The 23,830-nt window shown below is 38.6% G+C and overlaps 1 protein-coding gene across 1 annotated transcript in view; it reads right to left on the bottom strand.

Annotated features, from left to right (window-relative positions):
* DOK6 (docking protein 6) overlaps nt 1-22,123 on the bottom strand; it is a 435,938-nt gene extending 413,815 nt beyond the window's left edge. Inside the window, exon 1 of the mRNA XM_030925729.1 lies at nt 21,707-22,123. Coding sequence (XP_030781589.1) covers nt 21,707-21,772 — 66 coding nt within the window. The 5' untranslated portion in view covers nt 21,773-22,123. The remainder of the gene's footprint in view (nt 1-21,706) is intronic.
* Between the last annotated feature and the right edge of the window lie 1,707 nt (nt 22,124-23,830).

The following is a 23,830-nucleotide window of genomic DNA, read 5'->3' as shown; positions in this document are numbered from 1 at the left end:
GATAAAAGTTTTCATTTCATTGGTTCTAGGCTTATAAATTAAAACAATTATGAGCAATCTGAAAACATCTAGTAAAGTGAACATATACACATTTTAAAAACCAGTATTTCTACTTCTATCCACATGCACTGGAGAAACATGTATATATGCAATCAAGGATAATTATGTTATGTGTTTGTTGAAGCACGGTTTGTAGTAGCAAAATCAGCAATACCTGTCCATGTCCATGAATAGAGGAAGAGTGATTAATGTATGCAGCAGAGGACGATACGATGGTTGAAGTGCACAGACTAGTCTTAGGTAGTAACACAGATAAATACCGAAGGCAACTCTTCAGTGTGAAAATGGCAAGATAGCAAAAGGTTCAAATGGGTCTTCAACTCCCAATATTTTTGTTGTTGTTGTTGTTTGTCGGTTTGTTTGTTGAGACAGGGTCTCAGTCTGTTGTCCACGCTGGAGTGCAATGGCACGATCTCAGCTCACTACAGCTTAGATCTCCCACACTCAAGTGATCCTCGCACCACAGTCTCCTGAGTTGGCTGGGCTACAGGTGTTCACCGCCATGCCTGGCTAATTTTTGTATTCTTAGTAGAGATGGGGTTTCACCATGTACCCAAGCTGGTCTCGAACTCCTGGGCTCAAGTGATCTTCCCACTTGAGTCTCCCAAAGTGCTGGGATTACATCCGTGAGCCACTGCGCCTGGCCACATTTTTCTATATTAAAAAATTTAAAGGAAAAAAATAACTTTCTAAAATATAGTAGTGTGCGCTTGGAGGTTTGTAATATGACTCTCTGAAATTTCCATCATGCTTGAAATACTATATTTAAAAATCTAAATGCAACCGGTAGATGTTGCAAATAGTTCTGAATTGCAAATTCAAGTTTAAATTATTAGTCTAGGTAATGAAAAAGTATGGGAAATTTTAAGAGGAATAATTATGTTTCAAACAGAAATTTTGAAAAACTAATCTAGCAGGAGTACAAGGATAATTGAGTGAGCAGTAAAAAGAACCATTAGTCAGTCACACCAACACTTGTGCCTTAAGTTAGACAAAGAGAATTTATCAACTGGAAAGAGACCACAGAAGGCAGAGACATTCTGAGGAAGCACCAATAAGATACAGCATTCAGTTGGATGTTCTCATTGAGATAAAGACAAGACAGTTTTGCCTTTGAGGTCTAATATTGAATAACTCTGAAAAGAGTGGCAGCGTTAATAGAAATGTCTACTTAATATGTGTTTCTACGTGACAAAGTAGCTGGTTCAGGAGGGAAGAGAATATATTCTATTTAGACTCACTGGCCTGGAGTAAAATATGAGTAGGAAGCAGAAAATATTTTACAAAAATTTGACTATGCCAATCTGGACACGGAAAGTGAGATTCAAGTATAAAAGGTTTATTTCAGAGAAGTCTTTTGAGAAGCACTACTAAAACTGTAGGGCTCAGGACTTGAGGAATTCTTTGGGAAAGAGGGTACGTTTTTTTAAAAGCAGAGCTCTTGTAGTGGTGGGTGGAGAGAGGGCATGAGGAGGAGGAGAATCCAGGGAAGGAGGTCCAGTGGGCTAGTTAGCAGGAGACCCACCTGTGTGGATTCCGGGCCCTCCAGACAGATGGGACGGTCAGGTATTAGAAGCAGAGGAAGGCTGGAAACTGTTAGGGTACACATGATGGAAGGTTCAGAAATTGAGGGCTTTCTAGGTGATTCTAGCTGAACTTCTGGTGGGTGATACAAACTGAAGGGAAACTGAAAGTTGTTTTGGTTTTGTTTTGCTTTGTTTTAATGACAGGGAAGAGCTAGTCAGATGACGGTGAGGAAGCCCAGTACTCTAGGTGAGGAAGCTGGGATGCCTCAACACAGAGTGTGGTCAAGACATCATCAGCCTGGTAACCCCACACCAGCTTCTATGTCTTTCTCACACATCAATCCATGCACACAATTTTGTCCAATGAATATGTTTAAAACCACATGTAATCAAGTAATTGCTCTGGATGAAAACATTGTACCTTTCCACTTTGACGGTATCAGATATAAAATTGTTTTCCCTGTGGCAAAAAAGAAGTCATCCCCAAAGAGGTGAAATTAAATGTAAAGATACTCCTTCATTACGGCAAGTCAAATTCGTATTTCTTGTTTAGAAATACCAATGTCAATAGGTGACATGGTATGGGGCTTACCATGCACCTGACATTTTGCAAATTTTATCTTATTTACATCTTTCAATAACCCTATGGGAGTTGGCCATTTGACACTTCACGCCCAATTTACAGATGAGGTATGGAGATGGAAAGTCAATGGCCTCAACCAAAATGTCTCTATTTCCAAAGTTCTTTGTCTGCACTACACTCTGGTGATATTCAGAAATTGGTACTCTTGAGCTGGAGCTTAAATAACGTCAACAATCTGAAGTACTGAGTTTTCCTGAAGTAGAATTCTGTGGAGAGTTGTTTCAGAGACAAAAACAATGTAGTCTTTGATAAGCTCCAGCTAAGTCATAGAATCACGTTATAAAAACCAACATCAATGCGAAGGAAGAAAAGCCATTTCAGACTCATACTGCTGCATATAGAATGTTTTTGTAAAGGGTTTTCCGGTTTTAAAATAAGTACAATTGAGAACCTCTCTTAATCTTTGAGTACATTTAAAGTGATGCATGCATCTTAGGGTTTCAAAGATGGTAGACTGCACATATAACCGGGAAAGTGAAAAGAGATCTGAGGAATCATTGGTGACATTACCTTTGAGATTAGTTGAGGCACTCATCAGGGACTGTGAACTGAAACAGATACAGTCAATAGTTTCAACTAAATTGGGGAAAAACTATATAAAATAGGAGCCTTAGAATTACTGTAGATTATACAGAAAAAGCATATCATGTGCTAACCTAGGGTGGCACACCAATCAGCATCCTCAGAGATACGCCAATCCCCTCTGGGGTAAGGGTGGAATACACTGTCATGAAATTGTGTGCAGTGGTTGAAACAGGTGTTCTGAGAAGGCGCTAGAAATCAGTGTAACAGATCTGAGCCTTCTGATTCAGTGTGTTATCTCAGCTTCCCTAACTTCATGGTCTTCCTGTATGAAAATGAAAATGATATCTGACCTGCCCACTGAACAGCACAGCTGTGTTAAAGGTGAACTGTGTTTGAAAAATTCATGAAAAATTCTTAAAAATTCTTTAAAAAGAATTAAAGAATTCATGCTGTTGGGATGATTCCTAATAGAACATTTCACTTGCTGTAAAAGTTGCTGCACAATTTTATTGTATATACTATTTGAAATTTCCTATTAAATATTAAAGATAAATATATACATAAAGAATAGTCAAAATAGTAACTGAAAAAATCACAGTATAACAAATACATCTAAAGACAATGCAGGACTAATTTTTTTTTTTATTTAGATGGTCTCTAAAATAAAATCTCTTCCCTCCGAAACAACAATGTACTTTGCTGTGTTTTCTGTATGTTTTAGTGGTTAAAAAGCTAAATTTTAGTATGGTCACAAAAAATTGTCAAAAAATAAATATAGTTGAAGTTATAAAATGTAGTTTGTAAAAATTAAACATGGAACAACACCTCTTAGGTAAGATATAAAATATATTCTGGCTGGCATATTTCCAATTACTGGCTTTACATTGCAATCGATTGATATTGTTGAAGCTAATTACAAAGGTGGATATTACAAAGTGCTTCTATGAAGGCGGTGCCAATATTCTTGTACATATCAATGAAAACCATAATGGTGCAGTTCTGAATGTAAACTTATTTAACAATATAACAAACGTTTATTGACTGCCCTCTTTTGTGCCAGGCTGGACTAGTCTGGTAAAGGGTCTTACATATCATTGTATCCTCCTGTCTATAGTAAATGCTGGGGTTGGTATTAATGCCATCTTTTTACTTCTTCATCCTTGGTGTATTTCCTATTAGCATATCCTTACTTAACACATATTAAACATATACTAACACATCCTTAATATTTGTAATTGAAGAAAAACCAACCAGATACATTACAGATTGTAACTGCAGAGCAAAACAATGATTTATTTCACCTTTGTTCCCGAGTCCTGGGTAAATCATGAATATCCAAATGTGTTAGGTGCTATTTCTTTAGGTGCTATTTAGGTGCTATTACTTTTCTTTTGAAAAGTAATTTTACTGTTTCCCCTTTACATTCTAGTCAGGTACTGACATTAAGCTGTCAGCAGAAAGCATAATGACTTAAACTTCTTGGATGCTTTCCTTGGGACTTTATTTATTTTTTATTCTGCACACTTTTATTGTCATTTAAAAGGGAGTTGTGACTAGTTGAAACCATGAGTATCAAGATAGTTATGTGCACACTTCGGATGGGTATGCAGTTCAGTGATCTCTCTTTTACTGCAGTTACAAATAGAATTTCATTGAAAAGGCATTGAACTTTATCTTCTAAGTAATGAAGCCTTCTAAAATTTAGTCAAGATGGCTCTAGAGCTCAACATCAAAGACACAGAAGTTTTGCACTGCTGTTTGTTTTTAAAGTCAATGGAGTGTTCAAACCACTTGGGTCCTAGTAATTAAGGTATTCTATGAGCAAGTGTAGCTTATATAAACCTCATTTCACAGAAAACACTAAACTACAACTGCCAAATGATTAACATTTATATTTTCCCCAATTCAAAAGAGAGGACCATAAAATGAAAAAGTCCCAGCTGATAAATGAAATATATGTACTTAGGCAAAAAAAGTTTTTTCCTCACTATTATTTCTTAGTTTACTATTACTCTCACATGAAATTTAAGAAGTAGCCATTTCTTGACTGGCATTAAATAAATATTCCCTTTATGTTTATTTTAAAGCTCTCAGGCTAGGCATAATGGCTTATGCTTGTAATCCCAGCACTTTGGGAGGCTGAGGCAGGAGGATTGCTTAAGGCTAGGAGTTCAAGACCAACATGGGCAACATAGCAAGACCCTATCTCCACACGCACAAAAAAAGAAATTAGCTGGGCAAAGTGGCACGTGCCTGTAGTCCCAGCTACTGGGGAGACTGAGTCAGGAAGATCACTTGAGCCCAGGAATTCAAGGTTATAGTGAATTATAGTGAATCATGATCACACTCACTGCACCCCAGCCTGGATAACACAGCAAGGCCCTATCTCTACAAAGGAAAGCTGTTCAATATTTAAATAAAAATTCTACTTTACATATTTCTCAGAATTTACTGAGAAAAGCTGTTATCATTCATCAGGCTTAGATGAAAATATAAAAATTATCAGATATTATAATAAAAGATCATCCATTTGCATTTGACTTAAAATGAAGTGAAATAATCCCAAAAGTCCAAAACAAACACCAAAAACTATCTAGACCATATGCAGAAGAATGAAACTGGACCCCTGTCTTTCAATATATACATAAATCAAATCAAAATGGATTAATGAAACTGGACCCCTGTCTGTCAATATATACATAAATCAAATCAAAATGGATTCATAACTTAAATAAGACCTAAAATTATGAAACTACTAGAAGAAAACATTAGGGAAATGCTCCAGGACACTGGTTTGAGCAAAGATTTCTTGAGTAAGGACTCAAAAGCAGACAACCAAAGCAAAAATGGGCAAATGGGATCACATCAAATTTAAAAACTTCTGCATAGCAAAGGAAACAATCAGCCAAATGAAGAGAAACCTACAAAATAGGAAAAAATATATGTGAAACTATTCAACTGACAAGGGATTAATAAGTGGAATATATAAATAACCCAAACAACTCAATAGCAATATAAACAAACAATCTGATTTAAAATGGGCAAAAGTTCTAAATAGACATTTCTCAAAAGAAGCCAAATAGTCAACAGGTATATGAAAAAAATGTTCAACATCACTACTCATTTGGGAAATGCAAATAGAAACCACAATGAGATATTATCTCACCCCATTTAGAATGGCTACTATAAAGAAGAAAGGAAATAATAAATGCTGGTGAAGATGCAAAGGAAAGAGAATGTTTGCACACCGTTGATAGAAATGAAAATTATTTCCATCTAAAATACAGTATGGAGGTTCCTCAAAATTTGAAAATAGAACTACCATATGATCCAGCAATCCCATCTCTGGGTATATATACAAAAGAAAGGAAATCAGTATATCAAAAAGATACATAACTGCCATGTTTATTGCAGCAGTATTCACAATAACCAAGATATGGTATTAACCTAAGTATTCATCAATAGATGAATGAAAAAAAATGTGGCATATATATACACAACGCAATGTTCTTCCTCCATTAAAAAAAAAAAAATGAAATCCTGTCATTTGCGGCAACATGGATGAAAATGGAGGTTGTTATGTTAAATTAAATAAGCCAGGCACAGGAAGACAAATGTCACGTCTCGCAACATGAGGGAGCTAAAAATATTGATCTCATGGACACAGTGGATAGAATGGTGGGTACCAGAGGCTAGGAAAAGTCATAGGTTGGTTAATTGGCACAAAAATACAGTTAGATAAAAGGTAAGACCTAGTGTTTGATAGCACAATAAGGTGACTATAGTAAAGTTAATAATTTATTGTATATTTCAAAAGAACTAGAAGAGGAGGGTTGAATGTTCTCAACACAAATAAATGAAAACTGTTTGAGGTGATGAATGTCCCAATCACCAAGATTTGATCATTATACATTGCATTATTGTATCAAAATATTACATGTATTCCATAAATATGGACAACAATTATGCATCCATAAACATAAAAAATTTAAAAATTAAAAATAGCATAATTGCCATAACATTCCAACAACCTAAAATCTTTTAGGAGACCAAAGACAAACATGCAAGCATGAAAACAATACATTCAAACAGTGCCAGGATTATATATACAACTACAAAGTGACCACATCATAGTCTGTATAAATGCAGTCCCTTGGATTTGTGCTGAGCACAGCCCTCGCAGCCTTATGTGGTGGGCCTAGGTGACAAATTATTCTCCATGAGCTCAGAGACAGTAGAAAACTTCTAGGTTGAGGATGATAGGTGATTCAGTCTGGAAGGAGTAAGATTTGAACGCGTTCTTAAATAGGTGAAATTTGTAAATGGGGCATACTGGGGTCTATAAATTATTAAGAACAGAAGACAGATGTTTCTCCCACTTTCTGCTGTATTTCTAGGAAGAACAGTGGGAGAGGATGTAAAGTCCTCACTTTGAAGGGAACAGTTCTCACTGTCTCCAAAAGAAAAGACATTTTTATGTTTTCACAGGTGGCAATGTGGAGACTCATTCCATTAAATCATACTTGTGTATTCATGTATTTATACAGATAGTCAAATTGTATGCAAAAACACAAATTAGCTTTTCTATGCCGTGGTGCCTTAAGTTTCAGAACAACTGTTGTCCTATTAAGACTGTTCGGCAAAAACATATTCATTCATTTAAAGGACATGTTTGTTCCTCGCTCCTTCCTTCCTTCCTTCCTTCCTTCCTTCCTTCCTTCCTTCCTTCCTTCCTTCCTTCCTTCCTTCTTTCCTTCTTCCCTCCCTCCCTCCTTCTCTCCCTCCCTCCCTTTCGAAAACATTGTCTAGAGATCTGGAAAGCAGAAGAAAATGGAGTAGCTACAAAAGACAGTATTGTTAAATGTGCCCTTAAGTATGAGTTAAATAAGCTAACTACATGATGGGTTTGTAAATGATAAGTATATTCACTGGAAATGTTTATATGAAGATAGAGCCAACCTAAAATCCCTTAAAATTCTGTAAGGCATAGATTAATCTTTTACATGTTTAGTAATCTTGCGATTTAATATATGAATCGTAAGGCTGGGGTAAATATTTTTGACCTCTCTTTTGTGACCCTCAAAATATGACTTTCTTTTTTAAGATTTTTCTTCCAAAATCAGAATTTATCTCATGAATGCATTGACCTTTAGGTGCTGAAAATGAAATAATGCATGCTTGCACAGATGTTTGCAACGAGTAAGCCAAAATGTTACATAATATGTCAATATGGCTATCTACATGAACTCACTGTATCAGACTGTGAGTTTAGCTACTGAAGTAAAACTGTGGTAAAACAAGTATCTGGTGCCTATCTTTAAGATAGTAATAATCATTTAAGATTCAGATTGGAAGGTGGGGGAGGGGGTCTCATAATTCAAATCATCACAGAATGATACCTTTCCCCTTTATCTGTTTTCTTGATGATATGCAGAAATTGACAGCCCATCTATCAAAATTTGGCCTTTCTCAATCTGAGTTTCATGAGAGAATTAAGACTTACAAAAAATGACTTGAGTCATTATTTTCCTCAATTTACAAGCATTGAACAGTTGCTACCATTTTCCATATAGGAAGGAAGTTAACTCATTACATACACTGGAAGACTCAAGGAATTAAGAGTTTCTTCCTTATGGAACCTCAGTTCAGAAGGGCTGCCAAGAAATAGGTTCCTTTTCAAAGGTCTGTCCCAGGAGGCTTTTGGTATTTGTCAATCAATTCTACCATTCGATGGGTGGAGCATCATAGACTAAGCACTGTTTTAGATCTTGTAAAATATTATTTTACTCAACAATGAGGTTGGTGTTCTTCTATCCAATGCATAATTAAGAAAAGTGAGACTTGAAGGTATTTGAAACTTTCTATATATTACACAATTCATAATTGACAAGTTATTAATTAAATCCCTCAATTGATTCTAAAAGAGTAAACTCTTTCCATTTTTCTACACTACTTCCACTATAATTGTGCCACAATGGAAGGCTTATCATGTTTGTAAAATGAGGCTAGGTTTTGATGCTCCCTCTTACATTTTCTAATTAGACTTTTAATTTTAAGATAACTGTTGTTACATATGCAGTTGTGAAAAACGGCACAGAACAACCCTACATGCTCTTTATCCAATTTTCCCCCATAGTAACTTCTTGTAAAATTACTGTCTCATTTCATAACCAAAATACTGACATTACTACAGTCAAGATACAGAATATTTCAACCATCAGAAGGATTCCCCATACTGTGCTTTTATAACCACTTCTACCTCACACACAAACACCATTCCCTCTCCCCTGTTCACAGCCTCTGGCTACCACTAACCTGTTCTTAATTTCTTAATTTATTATTATAAGAATGTTAATGGAATGACATTGCACAGTATATAATATTTGATGACTGGTGTTTTTACAGACACCCACCATAATTTTCTGAGATTTATTATTAGTTTGGTCCTTTGTTACTACTGTGTAGTATTGCATAATTTGGTGAACTACAGCTTGTTTAATCATTCACCTAACAATGGACATCTGGTTTATCTTCAGTTTATTACTATTTCAAATGAAGCAGCCATAAACATTCATGAATAGGTTTGTATGTGTGAAGTTTTCATTCCTCTGACATGAATGTCCAGGAGTGCAATTGTGAGGTCTCATTTTTGCCTACGTAGGTTGCTAAGAAATTGTCAAATTGTTTTCCAGAGTGTCTGAACCATTTTATATTCCCACCAGTAATGTATGAGTGATCCAGCTATCCAGCTTCTCTGGATTCTTGTCAGCATTTAGGGTTGTCACTTTTTCTTAGCCTTTCCAATAGGTGTGTAATGATATCTCTTGGTAGTTTTAATTTGCATCTTCCTAATGATTAATGATGTCAGACACCTGTTTATGTGCTTATTTGTATATATGTCAACTTTGGTGAAATGCATGTTTGTGTCCTTTGTCCGTCTTCTAGTTGAATTATGTTTTTAAAAAATTTTACTGTACAGTTTTTAGAGTGTTTTATACAAGTTTTTTTTTTTTTTTTAATCACAGATGTATAGTCCTTAAGTATTTTCTGCCAGTAAATAGCTTGTCTTTTCATCCTCTTAATAGGGTCTTTCATAGAGCAAAAGTTTTTAATTTCAATAGGACAAATTTGTCAATCTTTCCTTTTATGGAACATGATTTTGTTGTCAAGTCTAAGAATTCTGCCTAGTCCTAGATTTTCTTCTAATGATTTTCCAAAATTGTTATAGCTTTACGTTTTACATTTAAGTCTGTGATCTGTTTTGAGTTACAAGGTGTGAAGTTGATGTGACGCTTCCCTTAGTTTGCTCATGGATGTTCAATTACTCCAGTAACATTTGCTGAAAAGGCGTTCCTCTTTATCAAACTAGTTTTCCACCTTTGCCTAAAATATGTTATGTGTATTTGTGTGGGTCCCTATTTAAAACAAACTTTTTTCTTAATTATGTGATTTGGATGTACCCTTATATCAAAGCTCCTACAAATCCCCATGTGGGAACAGGATAATTCACTCATGATGCTCTAATGTCTAAGCTAGGAGTAAACAAAAGAGGAATTAATTCTATCTACTTATTGCTAAAGACAACTATTTAATATTCACTAATCTAAAACACGTATGATTTTAAAATATTTTTAAACTTAACCGAATCACTTCCAATAATGCTGTCTTATCAGTTATATGTATTAGTTGCAAGCAACAGAAGTTGACACTTGCTGATTTAGACAGAAAGGAATTTATTAAAGTTTTTATTATTTCAAAATAGGAATAGAGGACTGGAGAGCCAGGTTCAAGACTAAGCAATCATAAATATTCTCTAAAGTTACTAAAGTGGCTTAATGAGTATATTCACTTGAGACAACAGATGCAGTAATTTGCATTGTTCCTACTCTGTGTCATTACAGTGATCCAGTAGAAGTGACTACTCTGTCCTCCCCTGTGAAGATTCCTCCACTGAATTGCCTCTTTTGTCACTAACTCAAAGTCGGTCCTAGGTTCCTGTAATTTCTAAAAACCAGCTCATGATCTTGTGCTCTAGCTGCAAGGGAGATAAGCATTTTGGGCATTTCATCTTTTATGATGCAAGACCTTATTTACTACCTTCACCATTCATAATGTGGGAGTACTCTCCAAATATGGGAAAGAGACTCAAATTCCGGCTGAAATAAAGAAATGACAAATGGCTGATATAGACATTCATAGTGTTTATTTTTATTTTTATTTTTTACTTGTGGAGGCATACTTTAACTTATTTATCCTAGCTCTCTAGGGTTCAGGGGAAATATATGGTGATAAACAACTTGCATTAAAAATTATTCTGGTAAAATGTACTTCATTTATTCTAGAATCACTTGAGATAAAAACCAAGCCTGAAACAAATAATTCTCTTGCCCAGAAATCAATTAAAGTAGAATCTCTGGGAGTGGGTCTTGCCATTGCTGTTACCAAAACAAACAAAAGAGAAAAAAATAACCCTCAAAAGTAAAATAATTATTTTTCTTCACTGTCATTGTCACAAGCCATAGTGCTACAATGGAGGTAGATAACTTGTTTTGAGAATATTTCAAGTCAAAATCATCACAGGTAGAGGGTCTCACAATGAAGGAAAAGCTATAGCCAACTCTCCTGTCTCTCAGCGGAGTTCTGGAGGATCACATGACCTCTACCTCCACAAAAAGCAATTAACCACTGAGAAAGTTCCATTTCTGTAATTCAAGAAAGCTCACATGCTCATGATCACAAATGCTGCACATATACAAAAAGTATAGATATTTGAAGGCATTGAAAACTACCAAAGATAAAATTGATAACTTATAATAATTTTTAAATGAACCAAATGAGAATTCCAGACATGAAAATAAAAACATCAAAATTGATAGCAATGAATAGTTTTTAACAGTAGATTATTTGCAGCTGAATAGAAAATTAGCAAACTGAAAGAAATGCAAGAAAAAATATTGATCTTGAAGATTTGAGAGGCAAACAGATGAAAGAGTAAAAGCATAAAGACACTTTGAGATATGGTAGTAATTACTTGCCATATCTCTGCTTTCTTACATATGAGTAAGGACAAAGAGAAAGAACGGACAGAATTGATACTTGAGGAGGTAATGGTGGAGAATGTTTCAAAACTGATGAATGATATCAAGCCATAGAATCAAGAAGTCCTATAAACCTCAAGAAAGATGAACGGAATGAAAACTATATTTCTACGTGTCGTAACAAAACTCCTGAAAACCAAAGATAAAGAACATATTAAAAGCAGACAGAAGAAAAGAGACTAATCATTTTCAAAAGGCAAAAATAAGACTGCCAGATGGATTCTCAATGCAAACAATAGTAGGTGAAAGATTCATTTTTCCCAAGAGCTAGAAAAACAAAATACTTCTGTGGCAGTGGTTCTCCATCCTGGCTAGCCTGTAGAATCACCCAGTACCTTTCCTAGATACTGAAACTCACTTCTTGTTGGCTCCTTGCCAACAGTCCTATTTCACTACAATCTATTCTACACCCCAGCCTCAGGGGTTTTGTTAATTTGACAATGAATGTTTAACCCCTCTTGTAAAACCCATCAGCAATTTCCCAGCTTCTTAGAACTCTACAAGCACTCTTATTCTGGATCTTTTCTCATTACTCCACACCCATCTCATCTAGACACATATTGTTACCTGGTTATGTTGTGTCTTATGCATAGAACTTTTAACAAACCCTTCTTAATTCATGACTTGTCAGCTTTATGGTCACCTTCTCTAAAAACCACAAGGGTACCTACTATCTGCTTGGACTCGAGAGGTATGTGCTATATATTGCTTCAATTTTCTCTCTCCCCATCCATTCATCTATGCCCTACCTCTTCAAGTAGGAAACAAGGAAGAAAGAAAAGAACATAAAACATAAACCTCATAGATATCAGGAGCAAGGTGTTGCAAGGTAGCAGCTGTCTTTCACAGCCATGAGCTCAGGTTTATAAAGAATACAAAACTGACTCTGAGCTACTGGTTTTTTAAAATATAATCTCATGCACTGAATCTCCCATTGGGAAAATCATGATTGCATTGTTCAGAACTCAGTGAGTCTTAAATTAAGTACAATTTAAATAGCCATGGTATCTTAATTACTTAGATGAGAATACACAAATTAGACAATTGAAATCTTTTAAGAGCATCCACACTGCTGGTAGAAGCATCCGTCATGTATCAAGAGAGCCTGGAAAGCATGATCCAGAAGTCCTCAGAAAAGATGAACTCAAATTCCCTGCATTGTTTATGAAGTGAATTTCTGTGTGTCAAAAAAATTTTTTGTTGTATTCCTTCTGTGTTCACATTATAAAGCATTATAGACTGTCAGGAAATGAGGGTTACATAAAGGATTTAATGGATAATTAACTTTCTATTTCAGAGGTCTTCGCACTAACAACAGTGTAGTTAGCAATTTAGAGGAATCTAACGTGTTACATATTTTCTCTATTTCCTAAAAAAAATTACCATTTTATGGCAACAATTATCAACTCTGGTGTCACATTAAAAACACTTGAGGGAACTTTAAGGCAAACCCACACTCAACTCCAGGCCGGCCAATTCAGTGAGGAGAGCCTAGGCCGAAGGATCAAGCTCTGCAGGTCACTCCTATATGCAGTTGTCGTTGAGAGTGATTTTTTTTTTTAATAAAGGGATAGGTAATATAGATAATATAGATATAGACAAAGGGATAGGTAATATAGATAATTATCCGCTCAGGAAAGATAGCAATTCCATATGTATAGGTAGTAACATGCCATTTGGAAATACATACATATTCTATTGAATATATACATATTCAATATATAACACATATATGTATATATGTGTGTACATATATACACACAGACATAAACATGCTAAAGGATAGTGAGTAATCAGAAAAAAGCAATTCCATATTTACAATGGAAAAATCATTAGGAAAAAAGTACCACACACGTTTCTACATGTGTATTAGTCTATTCTCATGCTACTGTAAGAACATACCAGAGACTGGGTAATTTATAAAGGACAGAGGTTTAATTGACTCACAGTTCTGCACGGCTGGGGAGGCCTCAGGGAACCTACAGTCATGGTGGAAGGCACCTCTTCACAGGGCGGCAGGAGAAAGAATGAGTACCCAGTGAAGGGGGAAGCCCCTTATAAAACCATCAGATCTTGCGAGGACTCACCATCTCAAGAACAGCATGGGAGAAACCACTCCCGTGATTCAATGATCTCCCACCAGGTCCCTCCCATGGCACGTGGGGATTATGGGAGCTACAAATCAAGATGAGATTTTGGTGGGGACACAGCCAAAGCATATTAACATGTAATGCATTTTATGTACAAACGTACACATTTGAGTAAGAGGTTGGCTCTACAGGCAACTTAAAAAATTAATAGTTTTTTAATAAAGGAACATAATTTAAATACATCGATTTTGATTTAAGCCCTTTTAAAGCAACAAGCAACAAAAATAAGAAACAGACAAAATAATCCAGTTTCTTGAGTTGAGATCATGCTGTGGTGGAGTACTGTCAATGCTTGGGTATTTAGCTAATGCTGTTATACTATATGGTGCATGACTATGTCACCATATACTGCCTTTTGATTTGTCGGATCCCCATTAATCTGCATAGTGTTTATATTTAGGTTTTCTTTATATGAACTCATCTTTCATTAAGTTGATTTAAACATAATCTTTTATAAAGCCATGTTAAATAAAAATATAATCTTCCATAAATAAAGGTAATGCTAAAATAAATATATTTAACTATTTAAATAACTTTTAAAATTCTACCCAGACACTGTCAGCTAAATTTTGAAAGGTGCTCTATTTTTTTTCTTTGAAAGGAGAGGTTAGTGAATTTGTGTTTGGTATCAATGAAAATGAAATTATCAATTCAGTGTGGCCTCGACAAGTATCTACACAGTACTTCCTTATCATGACATAAATTCTCTCACTAAATAGCATTTTTATCTGCAATCTTAATAACTTAGCATTGAGTAAAGTGAATGATCATATCAGCTTTACACCAAGATACCAAAGAAAGCACGTTGACTTTAAAGGGTACACATGACTGTGTTGAACTTGTCTACATACACTCCAAAGTGGTAGCTGTTGTATAGTAGCTATTACACTGAACTTGAAGTTATAAACCTAGGTTTGTATACACAAACACACAAACCCAAGCTGTGTCTCAATAACTCCAGCTGATTTGCCTTTTGCATTCTAGTTTATGTACAGAATGGGGGTTAAAAATTGAATATACATTTAAAATCCTACCATAAGAATTATATAATATGTGTGATAAGTCTTTACAAGCTGTAAAAGGCACAATACATACAAAATGTAGTGAGATTATGTTACCATTATGAAGTCCCAAACTAAGCATTAATATGTCTTTGTTCCCAGTAATTTTACTGTTAAGCCAAAAATAAAAATTAACCAAGAATTGTTGCAAATAATTCAGGAAAATGGCAGACAAAATCTTTTGCCCATGTTGAAAGGTTACAACCGTCACTACTGATTGCAAATACCATGCAAACAGTAGTTTTCCTTATTCACTTCTGCTCTTGCTTATAGCAAAGTATCATTTCTTATTCTATCCAGTTTGACTGACAGGTACAATATTCTCATTGAGTAATAGTGTAACAATATAAAAATGAATTACTTAGAGGATAATACTGCTCTGTATCTTAAAATAAATCTAATGAGGATTTATGCAGAAAGTTAATGAAAATGTTCCCTAACTAGAATTTGTGGACTCTGTGGACGAAGTTACAAGACCTTGAAGAAAAACAGAAAATACTGTGACTAAAGTGAGGCACAAGTAATAAAACTGAGGCTAAAGAAATTATAGTATGGTCCCTTTTAATTATTTGATCTTATTTGATAGAAATTACGTCTTCCTCAAAACCAGCACTGCACTTCAAAATGTGTGAAATCTAGAGATTATCTCTAAATGGTGGGACTACAGATAACTTTAATTTTGTTTGTATTGCATGCCTTTTATCTTCTATAGTTTCTAAAATTGATATAAATAGAAACAGTCCAAAGATACAAATACTGAATTGTCCTACTCAACAGTATCTACATGGTTTATGATCCAAACAGGGCAATGCTAACTAATGAAAATACTTCAAAAAGATGACATTTACGTCAAATACATATGCTTCATAGTAAACTATTTTTTTTTTCTAGATGAAGTTTCGTTCTTGTTACCCAGACTGGAGTGCAGTGGTGTAATCTCAGGTCACTGCAACCTCTACCTCTTGGGTTCAAGCAATTCTCCTGCCTCAGCCTCCTGAGTAGCTGGAATTACAGGCACCAGCCTCCGTGCCCCGCTAATTTTTGTATTTTTAGTAGAGACGAGGTTTCACAACGTTGGCCAGGCTGCTCTCAAACTCCTGATCTCAGGTGATCTGCCAGCCTCGGCCTCCCAAAGTGTTGGGATTACAGGCATGAGCCACTGCACCTGGCCTAAACTAATTTTTTATTCCTTATTCTATTGTATAGTGATCCAAAATATTCACCATTATTGTGCATGTTTGAAAGACATTTACGGAAACTGGGAATGTAGATCGTACAAAGATACTTGACCACTGTAGCACTTCCCTGCTCACTAACCATTAATTTCAGTCATTTGAAAGATCTCTTTAAGTATTGAGTATTATCTTTGTTTTCTAAGAAAAGGAATGTCATTTTTAAAGTTCACCTTGCCAGCAGTCATCTGTAAATCTACCAAGATAAAAACTGAGACATGAATCTTGATAACTCTCTCTCATTTACCAGCCTCTCCCAAGGCCTTATACAGGCATAATAATTTAATAGCAAAGTTCAGCTACAATGTCCGTATTTGGTTTTTACTGTAAAAATTACCTTAATTTTCACTGTCTTTGGCTTAATTTTTAAAATTCAAAGGACATCAGACATGTTCATATGCAGACAGAGGCATGTTTTTAAAAGGAAAAAAAATACCAATAGAGATAGTAGTTTCTAAGCATACATCAGATGTCATACACACAAACAGGCAGCTGAAGATAACGTAAAATATAGGAATTAGATAGAAGATACTTAAGATCTTTTCTTACTGGAAAATTCTAAGAACTACATTATTTGCAGGAATATATATAGATACAGAAATAAATGGCAAATGTACACACAGCGTAAAGAATATGCATAATTGTCACATGAATAAAAATCTAGAATCCAATAGAGAGTTCAAATAATTGAAATTTTCACATGCTAAATTAGTATTTAATGAGAAATGATAACTATACAAATAATAAATAAACATAGATATCACAGATCCATTTCAGAAAACAATGTTCAGAATTCACAATATTCTAGACAAGTCAAGACTGAAACATATTCATTCTAATTTCTGCACCATAAATCCATAGATTGGGAATTCATATATGAAGTAATGATCCTGAAAGTTCTTCAGAACTTGTAAATGGTCAGAATGACTAAGTTATTTATATGTTTTATCTTAAATATATTTGTGCATCTAATTCTTGGCAAATTGGTAATGCATGCCATACAAGATATAATCTCTCTTTACAAACTAGTTTTTACAGACTTGGAGACCAAAGAAATTGTAAAATTGATCTAAAGGACAAAATATACAAATGCATATATGCACATCTCTATTTATTGAATTTTATTAGTTATTTTGAGACAGAGTTTCGCTTTGTCACCCAGGCTGGAGTGCAGAGACACGATCTCGGCTCACAGCAACTTCCACCTCCCGGGTTCAAGCAATTCTCGTGCCTCAGTCTCCTGAGTAACTGGGACTACAGGCGCACATCACCAGACCCCACTGACTTTTTGTAATTTTTAGTAGAGACAGGGTTTCACCATGTTGGCTCAGCCTCCCAAAATGCTAGGATTACAGGCGTGAGCCACCATGTCCAGCCCTTTGTATTTATTTTAATGAGTGAGCTTCTATAAAAGGGTAAATTTTCATAAATCTCTCTCATGAACAAATATTCTGAGGAAAGCTGTTGTGAGAGGAAAGGAAAACTCACAGTGTTTACAGAAAGGAGATCAGTTATCCTTAAGCCAGGAATGGAGTTGTCCTGAGGTTTTAATCAAGAAGGGAGAAAGGGCAAGAGGTAGGTAAATCCACAGTAAGTTGTTAAAACAAAAGAAAAATACACAAAAAGTGAAATTCTCAATAGGTGCTCAGTTCATAAAGTTAGTGCTCTTCAAAACTCCAAATCTGTTCCTCCACATTTCCCCGCTTCTCCTACAGCGAAGTTGGTGCAAAGTACAATGACTGGCCCGATGTACTCTGAGTAGCAATGATGCAGGGGTTATTTCTTATAAATAATTCAGGCTTAACACAATATGACTCTGTAATACACACACAAACACCAGTGTACACTGCCTCTTAAACTGTGGACACTCCAGGATAATTTGATCACATGTTGAGTGTGTACCTGAATATACAGATACACACACACACACACCACGCTATCCTGAGACACTCCTTCAGAACCCACATGTACCAATACCAATCTCTCACCTGAGTTTGAGTAAGAAATATAAAATGTCTGTAGAAGACACTATTTTGCCTGCATACAATGTGTCTGTGAATAGTCATGTTGATGTATCTGAATGAATTCCTGGAAAAAAAAATGATGTGAGGTCTGTGTCTAGAATAAGTCAAGGTATAGCATTCTAAAATTTGTACAGTGATGCTGATGACAATGACTGTGATGATGGTGATGATGGTGGTGGTGATGATGATAATGGTATCACTCCACAATGCTGCATCTATTTTTGATAACTTTGGGGTCAATACACAAAGTGTTGGATTATTAATGCTTTCAGTGATTGAGTTCTTAGTTTGCTATAAACCAAAAACCAACTGGATATTTTGCTATATATGCCTTGCTTACTAAATTTTACTTCTTTGCCCAAACAGTGGGTAAGAGACTGGACTCAAAAGGTTGCTAGCTTCCCCAGTGAGACACAGGGCAAGGGCCCTTTTGACCTCGTAAAACTGGAAGCCCCTCTGAAAGGCCTGACTTGCTACCTAGAGGACAAGAAATGCCTTACTGCCCTCATTCAAAATTGCACTAATCTGTGAGAAGCAAAGGGCACATTAGAACATTTCATCATAACTTATGTTTCATGTCAATAATTATCTTTGATGCAATTGGCCTCATATCTAGGCCTTTTTTTCTCCATTAGAATATCACAGACTTCGATTTTTGAAAGCAAGAGTCCTGTCCATAATAAATCAAACATCTATGCATGTTCAATTATAATTATTTGTATTTTGAAATTTAGTTTTGGACATAAATCATACAAACTCATCTTGTCGTTAGAGTTAAAAAAATATGTTATTTGGAAAAGTTCATACTTTCGAGTCCATAAAATTAGGAATAACTATTATTAACTATGCAAAGGAAATATTAATGTTTGGATAATTTCAATTTTTATGATTTGGGGTATGACTCTTTAAGGCACACATATTTGCTTAGAGTTTTACTCTAATATGCGACTCACTTAACTTAATAAGCGTTACAGAACCAGCCATGTGAAGTTTTGCCATTTAAATTCACTCTTCTGCATATTAGAATATTCTGAATAGAAAAGCATCTGACTTAAAAAAAAGTTCCCAAAATAGTCAAGGTGAATTTAGTATTTTGATTTAATTTAAAACAAAACTGTTTCAATATCTAACTTTGAAGTTTATGTTTCTCAGGTAGAAATGGAGGACAAAAGCAACTAATTTTTATATAAACACACTTTTTTTGTTTTCTATGAAGGTTGCACTTTACAAAGGCAAAGCTCTAAACGGTGAGCACAGCAAAAGAGGCTTTGTAAGTTTAAATATACGTTTGCACACATCGGTAGGCAGAAATGGTGTTCAAGATGACATTTCAAACACCGTGAATGCCAGTTACCCAAAAAGCATTCAATGCACTTTCCTTGGGCCCTGTGTTATAACTGGGTTACATACTCAGTTCTTACTGTGTGAAATCCTGGCAGGCTTGGATGGGGTCGGGGGGAATCCTATAGACTCCAGGGCCAAGTGCGCAGGAAGGGGATACTCAGGCTACATTCTTCAGTCTCATTTTCACATGCAGGTGACTCTGTGAACGCAGACACACATCTTGTGTGGGACTTAACTCATTCATTAGTTTATATAGTGTGAAGCATCAGACACAATCGCGATTTCAAGAAGAACAAAGGCCGAGAAAAATGAACAAGCATCGTGTCGTAAAGCAAAGGGCTTCAAAGGTCAAGCTAAGAAGATGACTCCCTTCCACCTCCAGCTCTGCACCTCCCTTGGCTGACAGCTGTGTGGTGACAGACTTGAGCATTGCGTCCCGGCTGCGAGGAACAACCAGACTCCTGGAGAACCGCAGCTTTTTCCGTGGGTTCGTTCTTATATCCCTGGAAAAGAATGAGGCGCTTTCTCCTACCCAAGAAAAGCCCTTGAAACCGGGCCGAGGATCTGACTCTGGCGCCTGCTCTCTTTCGCCTTGGTGGGACTCAGGGCAGCGCACGTTGGCTCCAGGCTGGAGAAAGGGGGGCGTTGCTGTCGCACTCGCTCTTGCAGCCTCCCAGTCTACTACAGAACTGCTGAAGTTCCAGAATGGGCCCCTGTTGTCCTTGGGGTACAGTCTGCATCGTTAATGTGAAACCCAGCAGAGGCAGCACCAAGAGTCAAGTCGGCCTTTGCCGTCTGTCCTCCTGTCCCCAACACCTGGCGCCGCCAACTCCCGACAAAGCGACTCCTGGTGCTTGGTGATCTGCCCTCTTTCGGGGATTCTACCGTACCTTTCTTCTACTCTCTAACACTACCCTTCTTTTGCTTTCTTTTTTACACAGAAATCAGCAAAGTTCTCCCCTATTTTTCCCCTTCTCCAAGTTGGAGGATTCTTCCAGTCATCAGGGAACACAGGGAAGGTTCTAGCTCAAGAGAAGGTTCTTCTCTTTTGCCCCGGGATGCAGGAGCCTGGTAGAACTGGAACTTGGAGGACAGTGAGGCAGACACAACCAGAGTCCGGAACACGGGCACTTTCTTTCCCAGACGAGTTTCCCCTCGCTCTTCCGGACCACCCCACCCGGGTCAGCCTCCCAGGTCACCCTACCTCGCGCGCTCCCTGGGGACCTCCTGCCCGTCCCTCCATCCTCCCCCTCGCGTCCCAAGTCTAGGCCGCTCCCGTCCAGGTGCCCGCCCCGCCTGTCCCGATGCCTCCCGTTGAGTCCCTCCTGCCGCCTCGTCTGGTCACTAGAATAGTTTTGAACCCTTGGGTTCTACTCTGTTTCCCTCCCAAACCAGGCAGCGTATCTTTCAAGAAGTAGGGAAAGGGCTCCATCAACTTTACCGGAGGAGTGTCTGCAGGCGGGCGCGGGGCACACACCTGCCTGCACGCGGGAGCGGGTCCCCGGGTCTGGGAGCACTCGCCGGGCGCGGGAGCCGCCCTCCGCCGCGGCGAAGGCGCCCTAAACTCGCTCGCTACAGCCGGCAGGGACGCGCGGCGCTGGGAAGGCATAAAACGGGAATTAAGAATTGAGCTTGGGAAGCGGGGACCAGAAAATGGTGATTCTAAACACACGCGAGCGTCGCCACACAGAGCAGTTCCACCTGAAAAGCGCACACTTTTGAGAACAGACCATCGTGGATAGCACCGCAAAGAAACCTCCTCCAAGGCACGTTCCTCGTCGGACGACAACCCCTTTCATCTACTGACTTCCCCGCACTGTCGAAGACAGCCCGGTGCACTCGAGAATGGGGACTCAGGCGCTCCCGGAGCCCGCAGGTCTGTCTGCAGAACCCCCCGGCAGGTGCGGGCCCTCACCTGGCCAAGCAACAGGGCCGGGTCCCTCTCTGCCCTGTACCCGCACAGGTCACCTCTCCCTGCCCCCCCAGGCAGCCAGCCGGGCCGAACGAGCGCAGGGGAAGGAGCAAGCCGAGCGAGCCACTCACCCCTAGCTTCCTGCTGCGGATTTTCACGTAGCCCTGCTTGACTATGTCGTTAAAGTTGGAGGCCATGGCCAGAGCGATCGGGCTCCTGCGCTCCGAGATCCGCTCTCCCGAGTCGAGAGCCGCCGTCCGCCGCCGGGTCTGCGCGGGTCTCGCATCCAGCCGGCCGCCGCCAGCAGCAGCGCCGCCGCCCGCTCCTTCCCGAGCTCCCGCCGGTGGGGACGCGGGGTCGCCTGCAGGGCCGCCGCGGACGGGGAACGGGGCCCGGCGACGTGAGCAGCACCAGCCCTCTGCGTTCCGGCGCTCACCTTCGCCCCCCGCCGCGAGCCCCGCGCCGCGGCCCGCGCAGCCGCCAGCTGCGGGCGCCCCCACCGCGCCGCCGCCCCCGGCAGCACCCACGGGCTGGCGCCTCGCTCGGCTGCGCACAGCTGGCCGGAGCGCACCACCGCGGCTCCCCAGCGCGGGGGGAGGGGGCGGGCGGGGGCGGGCTGATGCGCCGGCCCCGCTCCCTCCCCCTGGTCCGCGGGATGGCTGGGCTCCGAGACGCTCGCAAGAAGCGCTCCATCCCTCTCCGCGCGGGCGGGAGCGCCTCCAACGCGGCGCGCCCCGGGGCCCGCTCCCTACCCGGCTCCCGGGTCCCTCAGCGCTCCCCGGGCGCGAGATTCCTAAGGACACGGCGCCTCATTCCCGGGCTCTAAATCTCCACTCGCAAGCTGGGCACCGGGGAAAGGGCGGTGGGGACACTTCCAACGTGGAAGGCCAGCGGGAGCGAGACACTTGTTTATTTCATCGGCCTTGTTTACAGTACATTTTTATTCCCAAGCACACGCGGTCGTTCCAGGTCTTTGCCCCGTTAGGAAGTGTAAATCAATCGACGCCAAACCCTTCCTGGTGCACACAAAGAGACCAATCGTGCGCATGTGTCTAATCCTCCCGCAGCCTAGAAACAGGCAAGCGGGCGAGGCAGCCGGGCGCCGACGTCCTCTGCTGAAGGAGTGGAGAAGACCGACCCGAATGGTTGATTTATGCATGCGTTTTCGTTAACTAGGACTAAAAGTGGCTCCTGGCTCTTCTGGGAAAATGGAGAATGTGGTTGTTATCAATGGATGCCAATGACTTCTTGAAATGCTCAACTTGTACAAACAAAAAATGAAGAACTTTCGCCCCTTAATGTAGAAACACATGGTGTTTTAAAAGTAGGTTTTCCATTATTGTAAAGACATTTTAATTTTTAAGATTATATTTTTGTGAAAGATTCGAGGAAAAAGGGATATTGAATTTTGACTGGAGGCAATATATGGATTTTTACTATAGGCTAGAACATTTAGTACTTACGTGCTAAGGATGTTTCTAATTAGTAAAATGTATAAAGGTTGACAATTTTTAAGGTGACTCCTGCAAGAGTTATATTTAATCAAAAGATGATGTTTGTTTATTACAGTGAGCAGTATTTTTCCAGGTTCTCATTTGAAATTTCCTACCCCTATTTGAAACACAATAATACTAAGAAAGAAAGGAAACTGAACTTGAATGGGGTTGAGGGGAGAATGTAAAAACTTGAAGAACAAGGTAGCATGTCCCTCACTCCAACCAGACAGCATCCATGGGAGATTTTTGTCTCATACTTAGCAGAAGTCTCCATCTAGAGCCCATGTAAACCAGTGGAAATTCTTATTTGCTTTAACAGCACGCTATTCCTATTCATTTATTAATGTAGGCTAGCTATTTTTTTTTTTTAACAAAAAAACTTCCCACCGTTCAAAGTACCAGATGCTGGGGCAGATCAGATACTAAGAATAACATGGTAAAATCCTTTCTGCTGTCACTCTGGAATGGGCCCAAACTCTCACCTTCCCAGATAATTTGCATAAATTCCCTGGAATGGGCTCAAGCTCTGACCTTCTCAGAAAATTTGCATAAACTCTGATAACTCCTTGTAATTCTTTCCTCTGAATACCTGGCACAGCTTGTCTATTCCACCCACTTTTTACTATTTCATACACTGCATGGCCATTTTTTAAAAAATATAAAGACTGCTTTAGGTTTGTAAATGCTTTAAATAAGTTATTTTATTCAGCCCTCTTTGCAACCACATATGTTAAATGAAGAATACTTGCCAGTTACTAG

This window comes from Rhinopithecus roxellana, chromosome 21, assembly GCF_007565055.1.
Source record: "Rhinopithecus roxellana isolate Shanxi Qingling chromosome 21, ASM756505v1, whole genome shotgun sequence".
In the NCBI taxonomy this organism is placed as follows: domain Eukaryota; kingdom Metazoa; phylum Chordata; class Mammalia; order Primates; family Cercopithecidae; genus Rhinopithecus; species Rhinopithecus roxellana.
Note: the sequence above shows the minus strand (reverse complement) of the source record. Positions and strands in the feature narration are given on the sequence as shown.